Genomic DNA, 16,055 nt, shown 5'->3' on the forward strand with positions numbered 1-16,055 from the left:
GAGCAGCCGCAGGTGCCGCCGCCGGCGCCCGCATCGCCCGCGCCGGGGCCCCCGGCTGCGGGTCGCCGCTCCTCTGGCTCGCGCTCCCGGGCAGTGCGCGGCGTCTCCGGAGTTGGCGACGGAGGCTGAAAGAACTGCTGGCGATCCGGAGCACCCAAAAAAGTCTCGCCTCTTCTCCCCACCTCCTACTCCACGCACCACGTGACGGCTGCCGAGTTGGGGTGGAGGTGGCGAGCGGGGAAAGCTGGGACAGCCTTTTCACGTCTCCACCCCCTTCCGATCGCCCTCCTCTCCCGCCTCCGCACGTGCCCCGGACTGGGACGCCTAGAGGGGAAGAGGGAGAGTGTAGTTTTCCGAGGCTGGGAGGCTGGAGACTGGGGAAAGAGGGAGGAGGAGGGCGCAGCAGGTGCCGCGGCGGTCGGCCGGGCGCCGTCAGCAGGACGTAGGAGGTGGGGTGGGAAGCCCGCTTGCCTCTGCTTGCAGGGGCGCTTGCGCCCCCGGGGGCTGGTGGGTTGCCCGCGGCAGGGTCCGGTCCACCCGGCAGGGAGTGCGGGGCCGCGCTCCCGTGCGTCTGGCAAAGTTGCACACTCGCAGGCCCCATAGGGTATCCGGTGCAGCTGCGCCTTTTCTTCCTCCGAGAAACCCCTCGGTCGTTACGGGGCTCGGCTTCAGCTGCGGCGGGGTGGGCGGGGACCCTGCCCAGCTCCGCGCGCCCAGCCCTCGGTTCGTCTGCCGCGCGCACCGCTGGGGGGTGCGGTAGCCCAGCCTAGGAGAGGGGCGCTCCGGGGACAACCGTGATGAGCTCCCACTAGAAAGCAAATTGGGGTGAAGACGAGAGTTGCTCTCCTCCATCCCCTTCGTCCAAAAGGCCGGGCAGCTTCCTCCGGCTCTATTCACGGCGTCCTCTAGTGTACCGCGCCTTCCCAGCCCAGGACTCGGGCACTGGCACACCCCTCCCCACCTCCCCCCACCCCATCCCCCCTCTCTTGTACAAGCGACCCACCTGGAGCACTCCCGGAACGCCACCTCGCTACGTTCGCCTTCCTGGCCGCCGAGCCCTGCAGCAGGTGGTACGGGAGCCCGCTGGCCCGCGCGGAACGCCTGGGAGCCCCCGCCCCCAATCCCGCACGTTCCCACGCCTGTCCGCCAGATCCCTAGGCAGCATCCATTTCGGTGGAAAGGGCTTCATAAGCTTCGCCCCTCTTCACCTCCTTCTACTCGGGCCTCCCCTCTTAGGAGGAGGAAGCTCTCTTAGGCCGGAATGCTGATCATTTATTTCCCTATCCTGCCAGCAGAGCAGGTCTGGAAAGGGGCTTCAATGACTTTCTTGTCATTCCTTTGCAGAGATCGTTCCCTATCTGCCTCCGGCTCCGTCTCTCCCTTTGCCCCCCTCTTCGTCTCATTTCTAGTTGGTTAACCCCTCAGGGAGTCGAAAATGCTTTGACCATTACTCGCTAGTCTGCAGACTCGAATCTTACAATTGGCTGAATTACTGCTTCTGGAGGAATAGGGCCAGTTTGCTTACTAGTCTGTTTATTCCTTCGGGGAATGCGTCGTTGGAGCGCGTGTGAGATTCAAATAACCAATTGCTCCGAAGGGTCCTTGCACAAGTTCTTCTAAGCTTTCAGAGGGTGCGATTGTGTTATGACGTTTATTCAGAAATGAAACAAAAGAATCTTAAAAAGTCTGAAAGACAATGACATAATTTTCATTTAAGACAACAAAATTCAAATACAACAAATTGCACAAATTAACCAAATAACACTGATCATACAATACTCTTTAAAGAAACAAGTGTGTACTAAAGTATCCATATAGATCCTAAAAATATTTGTTATGCCTAGTTTACAAGCTCCTGTACAAAAGAAATTATAAATAGTTCGCATCTAGAAAAAATACACGGTAACCTTTAAAATAGAATTTATCCTTACATATAAACAGACTTTGTAGGAAAAAAGGATATTAAAAAGTAAGAATTTTTCATAGCACCAACCATTTTATTTTTTACAAAGTGAACATTGCAAACAGGAATTTACTTTGATTTATAGATTGACCAGGTTTTAATCAAAAGAGCCAGAAGATAAAAATCAACAAATAATGTTGAGAATTGCAGAGAACCACTAAGTAGAAGAGGATGTAAGGAAATGATTGGAGGGAAGGTAGAATTACATCGTTTCCGATACATATAGCTTCAGATCAGTGTCACACTTGAGTACCTTCCTTTACAGTTTTCAGTAGAAGCAGAATTATACTTATTACTAGAACCTGAATCTCTCTGGCAACAATTTGGAAATTGCACTGGGATTAACGTTTCTATCAAATTGAGATTTATGAGATGGAGATGAGAGAGAGCCCTCTGGTTTTTCAGAAGGCCCTGTTTTCTGTTTACAGAGTGTACCCACAAACAATTTGAGGGCTAGGACAAGTGACCTGAACAAAAACTGGAGTTGGAATTTTTCAAAAATATATTATCAACTTCTAAGACTTAGGGCATCATTTCAAGAGCATGGCACTGATTCAATTTATTGCTGTCTTTTTAATTTGTTTTTGCTACAAATATAATTTCTTTTCCAAAAAAAAAATTTACAACTTCTGTACAACTTCTTTTTCAAAAGAAAAGTGCAAAATTAAGACTTCTGTATCCTGGGTGTGTTTACTTTTAATCCTCACGGAACACAACAGGTAAAGTCTATCTTTATTGCCTTGTCAGGGAAGTAAGCTCCAGTGGGCTGCTGGCTGTGAATCCGACAGTGTCCGCCCTGGTACTGCAATAGTTTATTTGTTGCCATCTCTACCTGCCCCGCTTCCCAACCCTGTTTCTTAAGTGCTCCATTTCCAGCTCACTAAGGGGAAAAAAAGTCCTTTACACATCATTTGAACCCTGACTTGCACAGGAAGAGAAGCTATCATATAAAGAATCACTCAAAGATTCCAAATTGTCTACCCCAGGCCTATCAGAGCTACTCAAAGAGGCCTCTTCATTTTTTTCTTTTTCTTCCTTTTGTCCTTTAACCTTGTTCAGAGAGTTTGTCTCTTTTTCTAATAAGATCACAGTATTGCCGTTGTATTTATTGAATGACTCCAGGGAAATTTTACATAATCTCTTCTCAGGATCTTCTCTTGTTTCTTCAACTTGTTTCAATTTCTGCAATAAAAAGAGGAAAATATTAGAAAGATATTTCTTTGCAAAATCAAGTTATTCTATCCAATATTCAATTATTGTCAGTATAAAGTACAATTTAAAGGGATAGAGGGAACCTACAAGTCTTTAACAATCTTCTAGTATAATTTCATGTAATGATAAAGCCAATTTTAGGGATAAATCAAGACTTTAATCATCTTACTGAGATAAATAGGTCCCAATTTGCAAATCAGTTAAGTGCCACTTAATTTCATTTTAAATGGATCCATCTAAAATTTGTTCAGGTAAAGTGCCTTATTCTTCTTAATCAAAGTTTCGAAATCCTTTCTTTTCTTACTAAATATTATTAGTTGTCCTGTTTCTAACTATGGATAGGGACTGAATTTCAGCCAGAAATGACAGTTCTATGCAAAAAAAAAAAAAAAAAAAAGGCATGCAATCCCTTAAACTACCATAAAATTTAAGTACACATTAAACTTGTCAGATGCATTGTCACGTGTGTATTTTGTCCCTTTACAAGTCTTATATTATTTGAAAGAGATCCCAGGTGTGAGGGTGTAGATTCTTCAAGGCCCAAGGGCTTCAACATCATAGTAACAGGTCTGCACCTCAGTAACCTCTCCCTCCAGGAGGTTCTCGTAAAACCAATTTAAACAGGGATATTTATAGGCTGTTACTGGTAGTCTCTGGGACTTCATAAAACACTGCAGTCGTATTCGATAATTACTGCAGGTAAACTCTGTAAACATGAATATATTTAGTTGCTCAAGTGGCTCCTGAGGTCCGAGGTGAGAGGGAATAGATAGTTTTTGCATAGATGCAAAAACTGCAAGGGTGGAGGTGTTAAAGCCACTAACCACATTTCTCATTTCTTTTTCCTCTTTCAGGCAAAAATTCCATCCAGGAAGTAGGAACAGGGCCTTAGAGATGATAACAACAGCTGCCATTTATTAAGCATGCACCATGTAAAAGACACTAAGTATTTTATTTATAAGCCCTTTTTCACAGACCTGTAAGTTACACATCCCCACTTTAGAGAGAAGGAAAACAAGGCTCAGAGTGACAGGGTCACTTGCCCAAGGTGGCTCAGCAAGTGATGGAGAACAGGATTTGAATTCCTGTCTGGTGGCCTTCCATGCTCTTGTAATAAAGAACAAGATGTCCTGTATGTTTTTTTTTCATTTTGCCATCCACATATGCCAAACCATCACAATTGCTACTGTCCAAGGCCCTAACATAGGCAGTTCCATCCCTCCCTGCAACATTGCTACTATGGATATCAAAGGTACAATGAGGAAACTGTGTTTGGATCTGGGCAAAAACAGACATAGCCAAAGCCTGTGAATTCTCACATGCTAAATATTTAACAGAAAGAGAAAAGAAACAGATACAGAAGTGGATGGTTCCGGTGTCCCAAGAGCAGACTCAGACAGCATTTCTCTCTCTGCTATGGGGAAACGGTGTAATTCTATGGGGATACTTGAAAATCAACTTTGAAGTGATGCTTATTTCATTATACGATTAACGTGCAGGAGCATTACTCACAGAGCAAATTTTCAATCTGAAACGGCTACCTCGAAAAAGAGCTGGGCTGAGGAACACATTCCTAGGTGATTACAAAAAAGTGGCCCCATAATTAGGAGTGACTCCATGCCGGAGCCCCTTCTCACGGTGTGCCAATTTTGAGCAATCTTTAAAAAGAATTATAAAGTACAATATGCAAAATACATGGAGGGAGTAGGAAAGCTTTGACTGTACCAAATGTAGGTAAATAGAGGCCATTCAATGCAATTTCCTCCTTACCTGAATATCTTCTCCCTTTTTCTTTATTCAAGAACCTTTTCCTTGCCTATTTCTGGTCAATGTGGATCTCAAATTCATTCAATAAACACTCACTAGAGAAGCGATCATGAGGCAGGTGGAAGGTTTCGGTGCTGAGGATACACAGCTGAATACAATTACGTCCTGTAGGAGGGGAGTGAGGCCCCGGACGCAGGCGGACTTGAGCTTGAGTCTCAGCCTTGCCCTTTCATTGGCTGTGTAAGTGCCCAAGAGCACCCTTCCTCAGGGAAAGTTAATAAGACATACCTTTATTTCAGGATTGCTGTTAAGTATTAGAAGCAGAACACCTGAAGACCCTGACACACAGGAGTAGGTGCTCAATAAGCGGAACAATAGATAATAGTAAGATAGCATTCTTATTCTAAATCAGTGGGTCTTAAACTGTGTTCTCCAGACACCTTGCAGCGTCAGCATCACGTGGGAGCTTGGTAGAAATGCACATTCTCGAGTCCCGCCCCGACTTAACTACATCAGTAATGCAGCGTCCCAGAAAGTTTTTAACAAGGTCACCAGGTGATTCTGACACATGCTAACATTTGAGAATCACTAGTCTAGAAGAATTTGTAGTCTTGGAGGGGAGACAGGTGAAAAGTATAATTCAGTGTATTCAGGTAGTGATAAGGGAAGGATTATTTACCATGAAAACACCCACTGTCTATGGGACACAAATAGTGCATCTTGTTTTCTAAATGTTTCCTGCTTGTAGGTTTGGTTCTTCAATTAATTATGACAAAGGCCTACATTGGCTGGGAAGGCGATGGAAATGAAGGAATGGCCCATTGTAAGAAAAATCACATGCCTTCTCGGTCTTCCTTTTATTTTCACAGTTTTGATGAGGGGTGGGTACCGAAATATTTCTGGACTCTGAGAACAACATCAGTGTAAGAGTGACAATGAGGCCACGCTGACATTCGACCTCAGTGCTGGGGAGCTACAGGGAGTGGTGAGGACTGCGGTCCACTCAAGAGTACGTGCCTCCCCTAAAGGCAGGAGCAGCTACTTAGACCTAGCTCATTGCAGCTGTGCAAAAACATGGGCCCAGGTCTTTGATTTTAAAAGTAAGGCCATGAATCTAGGACAATATTTGCTTATATTTAAAATCCTCTAATTTTAATTATTTGCTTATACTAAGAAAAAAAACAAATCAATAATAACAAAAACAACCCCCACTATGTATGTCAAACAGCAATCTTTGCAGTGTGTGAACTTCTGAGCTAGCGATCATGTCTTATACTTCTTTTTTATGTCCTAGATGGCCCCCCTCACCCCCCTTCTCCCATCAGCTTTCCCCCTGAAAACCTAGCCCAGCGCGCATCGCCAGTAGATTCTTGATGGAGACTGGATGATGCACTCGGCTTTCTCTACCATCAGCAGAGTCTCAGCTGTGGGCTGGGATTTCTCCAGTGGTCCTGCCAGCTAAGAACAAAAGCACTGAAGTAGCTTACTTCCCTGCCTCGAATTAGAAGCATACCCAACCAGCCTCAATGTTGTCTTGTCAGATCTCAGGTATGTTAAAAATTTTGAAGTCACATAACATTTAAATTTAAAACATAAGGAGGGATCGAGGTCCAACAGGATTGTGCTAAGGATGGATCTGTCGAATGGTAACAAAACAGTGAAACGGAGCAGGACCCTGTGGTCCCCACCTCCCCCGCCCCGCCCCATGTCCCCATGTCCCCTGCCTGTCTTTTGTCTGTAGAAAAACTTTAGGCAAAGGATAAGTTTAATCAAAGAAGTGAGAAAATACAGAAGCAAAGGGAAACAATCAAACAGGACAAAACAATAATAGTTTAGTCAGTAAGCAAAGTCAAGGGCCTTTAGTTCCTCCTCAAGGGCTATAGAGAATAGTCTGAGCCATATCCTTTGAGCTGTCTTACAGGTACTGAAACCCCCAGCAAGTGGTAGAGTTAACTACATGATGACCAGACTGTAGCCATGACATAAGCGGCTACAATTCCGAGAATTGGCCTTGAGGAAATGGGAACAAACCGACCCTGGAACTGAAGACTAACTGTACTTAAAACAATCAAGATGCTGCAGCTCAGACCACCGCATGACCAATTTCAAGATGACGGTCAGAGCTGACTCTGCTGTTTCTTCATGCAGCCCCCTCCCTCCGTCTATAAAAGCTCTTGCCCCCTGATTGTCAGTGCAGGGGCTGGAGGGTGGAGTCGCCCTTTGGACGGGAGTCTGCTTATCACCTCCCCCCCAGGTTGCCAGCCTCCGAAATAAAGCAAATTTTCCTTTCCACCAGCCTTGCCTCTTTATTGGCTTTAGAGCGGCCAGCAGCCGGACTCCCACTTTCGGTAACAATAGTGCACACCAGTTTGCAGCAAATGTATGTGAAGGTGCTTTGAAAACTAATCATGGTAATAACAGCGTTTAATTGAGTGCCTGCTCTGCACAGACACTCGGCTAAGCACGTTGCATGGATGATCTGTTTTCATCCTCACGTCAATTCTATGGGGCAGGTGTCATTGTTATCTTCATTTACAAGCAATCAAGCCTGGAGGAAGTTAAGTAACTTAAGGTCATGGAGCAGTACGTGGTGGGGTCTTCATTTGGACCCAGGCAGTCTGCCTGCAGAGCCCAAGTTCTTAACCTCTATCATGGAAAAGAACTTCACAAATATCAGCCCACATTACCTTTAAGGGGAGCATCTGAAATAAGAATCACAGGCTGCTTCCCTGGTGGCGCAGTGTTTGAGAATCTGCCTGCCAATGCAGGGGACAGGGGTTTGAGCCCTGGTCTGGGAAGATCCCACATGCCGCGGAGCAACTGGGCCCGTGAGCCACGATTACTGAGCCTGCGCGTCTGGAGCCTGTGCTCCATAACAAGAGAGGCCGCGATAGTGAGAGACCCGCGCACCACGATGAAGAGTGGCCCCCACTTGCCGCAACTAGAGAGAACCCTTGCACAGAAACGAAGACCCAACACAGCCATAAATAAAATAAATAAATAAATTTAAAAATAACCCCAAAACAAAAAAACAAAAAACAAAAAAAACACTAAAGAATCACAGAACAGCAACAATAATATTAATGGTGACAAACCCAGTAAAGATTCCTGAAGATTGTGTGAGTTCCATAAAACATTGTCATTTCCTTTGTATAATGTGCTTCATTGAAATTATGATAAAATTAATATACTACACTTGCCACCTATAGGTGGCAACAGTTGTACAGTTCACTTTTTGGTGGGGCTTTTCACTGCACTTGGGAAAAAAGTAGGGCTCAAAAGGGTGAGAATCTATTTTCAAGTTTAAAATAAATAGCTCTGCTCATTCTTAAATACTTTCCTATCTTTCGTGTAACGATGACATTATTAACAATAATTCAAGCAAGAAGTAGAGAGTGACATATTCTCCAGAAATCCCTTAGTAATTATACCTTAACTAATTTAATTCCTTGTAGTCAAATAATCAATCAATCAAACCAATCTACTCTATGAATAATCTGTGCGAATAATTATGTGGTCTTGATTCTCAGAGAGAGTTTCATAGAAAAGGAGAGGGGGCTCTTGGAATGCTTTTGAAGGGTGAATAGTATTAAGATATATAGTAGGTAAGAAGGAGTGCATTACAAGAAATTTCCATTTCATGTGCCCCTACTGCATCTGTAGACCATTCTATGGTCTATCTCAGGTCTTGTAGTTCCCAGATAGTCTATCTCTTGCCCTTTAAGATTCTATAATGGACAGAATCACTGTAAAGACAGAAACACAGAGCTATGCCTATCCCAAGGGGTTCCAAGAAATCCAGCCCAGACTCAGGAAAGTATCAGCCCAGAAACCTGGGTTATAAATAACAAATAGTTTTTACTTCCAAAGAGCTTTCCCATCTATGATCTCACTTTGCTCTTACTTCAGGCTGGAAGGTGAGGGAGGCTGGTGTCAGCTATACTTTACATGGGGTATTTATGGAATTTGTGGTTCACACAAATTCAAATTCAGGTGAAATTAGACCTGGAAACTTGGCTTCCTGATTTTCAACACAGAAACACATACCATTTTCCCCCCATAGTCAACAGTAGAGATTCTGCCTAGACCAATAACCTGAACACAAGGAAGGATAAAATAGAAGGTGATACGTGCCCTTGTCATAAGGAAAAGATGGGGAAAATGTATAAGGTGATACAGAAAAACTCAAGTGATAAACCAGAAAAAAATATACTTGTGATGAGACCAGCTTCAGAGAGATACATGTTATACATGTACAGCCAGAAACTCCTGCCCACAGCAGGGGAGAAACAAGTAGCAAATTCATGAACTTGCACAATGGATTAGTGTTCTATGATGAAGGCTACTCATTATTTCATGTAAGTTTCCCTCTGTTGATTATATCTTGAAAATATTGGTTAGTCTGTCTACTGTAAAATGTCAGGAGGAGATTCAGATCTACCTGTGGAATTGAAATGCAGCATCATTCCTCATCTGGGCACTAATATTTGCAAAGAGGGCTAGAGCTCTTAGCACAAATTAATGTAAACAGTATCTTCATCCCCATGATTTATTATTTCTCTATTGCTATAATGATTCACTGCCAATCAGTTCAATGAGACATGTGGTAGGAAAACAATAGCTGCATTTATAGAGTGTTTTTACTATGTGTCAGGTACTGGGTTGAAGGCAGTGCATGAATTATCTCATGTAATCCTTACACCAACCCTCTGAGACAGTACTGTTTTCATCCCCATGATACTCATAGGGAAATAGAGAATAGAGAGGTTCAAATATTTAGGCCACATACACATGGCTAATAAATTAGGGAATCAGGACTCAAGCAGGAGAAGCCTGACCACAGAACTTGGGATTTTAATCACTACGTACAACACCAGGTATTTGGAAGCCAGTGTTCCGTTCCTGGCGCTGTGCTAATTAGCTGTGTGACCCCTCTGAACCTTAGTTTATTTACACTAAAGATTTTTTTTTTAAGAAACTTCCCACTCTATAAGCTCCGTGACTCCAAAATATTCTTAATTGTGTGTCTTCTATGCATCTATTATTGGAATTTCAGGTAACACAATAAATACTTCTCTTCCCCACCTTAGTTCTGAATGAACTGAAGAAAGAGATAAAAGAAAAAGGCTGATGGGAGGCTAAAATATCAGCTTTATTACTGAGAAAGCTTAGAGGGAGAATGAGGTTTCTATCTTCAAAGAAGTGAGTTTCTTAGCAGTGGTCTAGAAGCAGACAGGCTTAGACTGGGCTGGCAGCCCTGGGCTGGGAGCAAGTCTTCTTAAACCCACACCATGAGCGTTGCTTCTCCAGCCAGCCTGACTCCTGAGAGAGGGCGGGGAGAGCAGGAGATGGGCTTAAGCTTTCCCTGTTCACTTCCTAAACTTGCTATTTATTTTTTATTTTTTTATTGGAGTATAGTCAATTTACAATGTTGTCTTAGTTTCAGGTGTACAGCAAAGTGATTCAGTTATAAATGTATAATATCTGTTATTTTTCAGATTCTTTTCCCTTTATAGGTTATTACAAAGTATTGAGCATAGTTCCCTGTGCTATACAGTAGGTCCTTCTTGTTTATCTATTTTACATATACTGTGTATCTGTTAATTTGCTAAACAAGCCACTCCTCCTTCTCCTGAGAAGTGAATGAGCAGAGCTTAGAGACCCCAGGAGTGTTATCCTAGGGCACTCCTTCCACATGGAAAGAAACAGCCCCGAAATTGGGAAGAAGTGTCAGCATCGTGCCCCTACCGCAACCCAACATTTCTCATTATGTGTGATGATGCAGCTTTTAACCAAACAGTCATATATGCATCGGGGCCAGGAAGATGCGAGAAAATTTGGAGACTGCAGTGAGTTGGTTTGGGCAGAGAAACCTCTCCGTGGGTGAAGCAATGGGAGTAAGATGATTTAGCAGATGAGAAATATAGCCAAGCTTCCATTTGGAAGCAGATGGATCAAATAGAGGAGACGGGCTGGCAGATCCTGAGCTTTGAGTTGGAGCAGAAGGTGTGATCTCCCCCATCCCTTTCCTGATGAGCACATCTTGGGCGCTGGAAAGATGATTATGTGTTATGCTCTTGTGGGAATGGGGAGGAAGTATTTTAATCCTGGGTCTCTTAGTTGAAGATCTGTGCACACACAAAGTCTATGTTAAGTGATATTTGCTGGGGGCAGGCCAACCTCAAGGAAAACGATGCAGCTCAAGTCATTTCTCTTTTCTCAGAGGCACAGGTTAATCTCTTCTTTAATGCCACCTCTTACTGTATTCCTGGTGGAGCTACTTTCTGAATGAGACATAAAAATAGATAAAGTGACCTTTGGTGAACAGGGAAGACCCTCCAGACTTTTCTTGAGAGTGGTGGTGTTGACCCTGCTAACCTGGTCAAATTCCAGCTTGGATAATTACTTTCTCTCGGTGTTCAGTTCCCTCGATTACCTCAACTGGACACATTACTCTTCACTTGCCCTTCTGAAAAATTAATGTGACAGATAGGTAATAGAGAACCGTTCTCTCCACCCAACCACACACTGGGAGATATGATTCCGCACTTGGGGCACTCTGTTTCCTTACTGGGTTCCTGAAGATCCTTCAGTATCTCCAGGGCAAACTGGTTTTATTAGGTGAAAGAGTAATTTTCAGCTGAGATGTGCTTTTATGACTATATTATTACCTGTATTGCTGTCCTTTACCATGATCAATGACTTTCAATGACCTCTGTTAGAAGCCCTGAACCAGAGGGAAAAATGAGCTTACTTTTTGGAAAAAAAAAAAAAAAAGCTAGCAGAGAGAAGTGCAGTAGGAAGCTTAGGGTCATTAGAAAATAATATATCTTGAGGAAAGGAAAAGAACTTAGCTTGTAGATAAACAGTGGCTGCAAAGGACATTTAAAGACCAGATCAAAAGGACGGAAGGAGAAGGAAGTCACTTTAAGGATATGGAAAATGGGGGAGATGTGGGACCGGGTCCCTCAGCGGGAAGAGAAAAAAGGAACATAAAGAAAACCCTAAACTTTGTTTATGACAGAGAAAGGCATTTGCGAAAAGGAAAGGCATGTAATCACGATTGGGCAAAATGATTATATGAACATGCAAAAGACACATTCATGATTTCTCTAACGTTAGTGCCGTCACGTGAAATGCCCATTTGAAAACTTGTATTTTTTTATTTTTGTTTTCTAGGAGGTGGATGGATCCACAAATTTAATTTAAAATGTAGGTTAATCACCTTAAGTAATACATCAGATCTGATCACTATTGGTCAGTTTCTCCAAAAGTAAAATCTGCACTGTTTCACAGTGACCTAGACTGGGGAAAACAAGCCAGCTCACTGATATCAGCTTGTATGGTTAGCTTAACTAAATGTAACATGCTTATTTGTGTCGTCAGATTTCTCTTTCTTCTTCCAGCATAATAATATTAACCAAAATGTTTATTTAGGAACGAGAATTGAGCAGGTTCTGGGCTGGAACTTCTAAGTCTGTTCATCTTAGTGTCAGGCTAATGATTCCAGCTGATGAGAGTGTGGGCACCAAACCTTCCTGGCCTTTCATTTACAGGCACCATTATGGGTAAAAATAAATTCATATGCTACTCACTTGCCTTAAAAGATTGATTAGACTTTTTCCTTTGACTAACCTTTCCATCATTTCATGTCTTAAATAGGATACCTATCTGTCCAGCGAGCTTGGCCATGCCTGGCTTAGATGTCAGTGTATTTGTAGCATAAAGAGCCCATGACCCTCGTCAGAGGAAAATACAGCATGAAGGGACCATTTGTGTATCCTAGTACCATAGAGCTATGTCTTCACCTTGGAGTGATAGAGTTTGGGCTACTCTTTCAAGAAAAAATAAAACACACTTTTTAGGGGGGATTGGGTGAATGTTAAAAGAAAGTTACACTGTTTTTTTTCATGGATGTTCCCCTTCCAAAGGAACATCTCCAATATCACCATAATGGTGGACATCATAAAAATGTACCTGAAAGGGCTAAGTTTTTATTACAAAGTATGCTGTGAGGGCCAAAACCAGGGAAAAACATTCTGTGTTACTTATTAACCTGTAAATAATGAGGCAACCTGGAATTCTAGCGGAAGTTGGTAGACCATTTGGGATTCACAGGTGCACTGTGGTATCCAATCTATTAGGTGCTTTGCAATAGCCATGGAATTCAATGAGACTGAGTGCTAAGGGCCATCCAGAGACACACTGATATTTGTGGATGTTAAGAGTGTTAGCTCTACTCAGGTTTAAGCTATTCATCTCCCAATGTAATTTATGTTTCAGTTCTAGGGCCAGTCAGCCTTTGCTTTGGATGAAGTTATTTCCCAAGGATATTTGACATATCGAATCCCGAGAGTCAGAGCAACTCAGAATCAGTACCAATTTATTGATCCTTATTCTAAAGAGAAGATTCCTTGGTGGAAATTGTTCTAAAGATTTAGAAACATTAAGCTTTATATTGTGTGTTGCACACAACTGTAAGATGCTCTTATTCCTCATTACCCAGTAAGCACTGGGGGGTCCAGAATGGAAGGATGTGCTAGTTGGGAGAATGCCAGTGGGAATCCACGTTTGTTCCGGATTCCATCCTTTGCCACAATATGACACTGACAATCACTACTTCAACTCCGGACCTGGATTTAATAAATATTTAAATAGGGATTACACTGCTCTTGAAACATCATTTATTTATTCAAGAGATATTTGTTGAGCACCTTTTATGTACAGGACAGTATTCTAGACACTGGAGATAGAGAGGTGTATGAGACAAAGTTCCTGCTCACATGGAACATACATGCTAAGGATTTTTCATTAGGATGTCAATAGAGAACAAAGCTTCAGATATATTAGGAGATGAATCCCTGAGAACTGCTAGGCTAGTCTACCAGCCTCCTATTTGGTCTGATAATGGCATTTAGAACACAAATATCCTGTCAAACTCAAAGTTCTGAATGTGCCCCTTTACCCTAATCCTAATTTTTAAATAATCCCTTAACTTGCTGAGCTTCTTTTGACCTCCTCCCATTTTTAGTCTTTAAGATCATTCAGGCAAATGTTTTCCATAGGTTAATAGGTTAACTAATGACTATTTACATTCACCTTTCTTTTTAAAAAAAATTTTTTTTAAATTTATTTATGGCTGTGCTGGGTCTTCGTTTCTTGTGCGAGGGCTTTCTCTAGTTGCGGCAAGCGGGGGCCACTCTTCATCACGGTGTGCGGGCCTCTCACTATCGCGGCCTCTCTTGTTGCGGAGCACAGGCTCCAGAAGCGCAGGCTCAGTAGTTGTGGCTCACGGGCCCAGTTGCTCCGCGGCATGTGGGATCTTCCCGGACCAGGGCTCGAACCCGTGTCCCCTGCACTGGCAGGCAGATTCTCAACCACAGCGCCACCAGGGAAGCCCTACATTCACCTTTCTTAATCTTTCTGGGCCTAGTTATCTCCTAAATGTAACATGCTTAAATTGGAATTTTTTCTCTTTTCTCTAATTCCATAGCATTGTCAATAGTAACCACATTTTATATCTTTTTTTTTTTTTTGGTTATTAACAGCTGCTGGTTCTGTTTCTACAGTACCTAATCCACAGGGGTCTCTCTATGAATTCCTGGCCTAAATGGCCAAATTATCCATTTCAACCCTGAACTTATATTCATTCTAATATGTAGTCTCTTTTCATATCAATGTCTCACTTCTCAATTAGATGACACACTTCTGGAGGCCATGCACTAGGTTTGGTTCTGCTTTCTTCTTCAGATTCTGACACCATATCTTGCATTTCTTGGAGTTGCTATTTATCGCATATCAACGAACAAAGTCACTATTAGATCTATTTTCACTACATCATTCCCTTTTGGAGCTCATAGACTTGTCTGAGATTTCTGTAATGTCTGCTTTTCCATGATGAAGAGGCATGTGAAATAAGATCATTTCCGACGTTCATCTGAGCTGGGAGAGCCTCGCTGCTTTCCAGTCCCTAGATACACTAGCAGAGGCATGGTCTCGGGATGCTAGGGTGGCCTCAAGAACCAGGACGGTCCTTGGATGAACGGATGTCTGACTACTGTTTACTTTGGCAAAAGCAATTTCCTCTCTCTGTCAAGTGCAGAGACCTGTGGATTCACATCCCGTGGCCACGCTGGCTGGGCAGCTCTGCTGAGCAACTAGGGCCTTCTTCTGCACGTCCAGGTGGGCTGGGCTTGTGGCTGGATGAAGCAGAAGCTGCCAGCGCTTCCTGGAAATGCAGGAGCCAGAGCAGAAACAATACGCTTCTGTCTTGGGGTGCAACGTTATTGAAAGGATCAGGCCTGTGATAAACGGTACCAACACTGGCTCTACCATCTGGTTAAGGGCGTCCTTCAGCCAGCAAGTGCTGTCTTTCCTGGTCTGAGCCAGTCCCAGCAAGTTGCTTAAATTCAGATCCCTATCTCCTTAAGACAGGGGAAACCTGGTGATGTGTTTTGCTGCTTTTAAGTGAGAGTGTAAACAGGACAATGATGACATTCTTAGAAACGTCAGTAAGACTGACTATCTGGGTGATAGTCAGTAATATTACTGAGTGTGTGAAATCAAGAAATGAAACTGTAAGGAGATTAAATTACAGCCACCTTTGGACAACATTCTAGTACCAGGCAGCACCCAGGTGCTTTTTATTCTCTCCCCGCCACCTGTAATATATTCAAATGACAAACTGACTCTTGCATTATAGAAGGGATTATGTTCATGAACCACCTAGACTGGTTTAATGCCACTTCATAAGGTTTACGTCACCCGTCCGCTACAATAAAAATAAGCTTTATTTTTGTCTCACACGTGCAGGACAATTTAATGTTTAAATTAATGTAGAAGTGAAAGGAGCCTTGCTCCAAGTGAAGTATGCCTGCCCACCACGACCGTGTAAACACAACTCGATTGCAATGAGAATTAAAGATGGATCAACAAAAATCAATAGTTAATTGTGTAGCTCAGGGTCCTTCATTTCAGATCTAATCTGTAAAGAAGGTCCAGGGGATGTTTGCTTTTAATTTTCTTAAAATATTATTTCAAACCTTTCTGTCAGGCAAAGGAGTTCACAGGGTCTTTGCGTCATTTCCATAAATTATTTGGCTTATGAGTGGTC

General features: G+C 43.0%; 1 protein-coding gene across 1 annotated transcript in view; it reads right to left on the reverse strand.

Moving 5' to 3' along the window:
- Positions 1 to 3,018: 3,018 nt before the first annotated feature.
- NCKAP5 (NCK associated protein 5) overlaps positions 3,019 to 16,055 on the reverse strand; it is a 953,343-nt gene continuing 940,306 nt past the window's right edge. The window contains exon 19 of the mRNA XM_036858046.1: positions 3,019 to 3,145. Within this exon, the coding sequence (XP_036713941.1) occupies positions 3,129 to 3,145 (17 nt within the window). The 3' untranslated portion in view covers positions 3,019 to 3,128. The remainder of the gene's footprint in view (positions 3,146 to 16,055) is intronic.

The sequence above is a fragment of the Balaenoptera musculus genome, chromosome 7 (genome assembly GCF_009873245.2).
Source record: "Balaenoptera musculus isolate JJ_BM4_2016_0621 chromosome 7, mBalMus1.pri.v3, whole genome shotgun sequence".
In the NCBI taxonomy this organism is placed as follows: domain Eukaryota; kingdom Metazoa; phylum Chordata; class Mammalia; order Artiodactyla; family Balaenopteridae; genus Balaenoptera; species Balaenoptera musculus.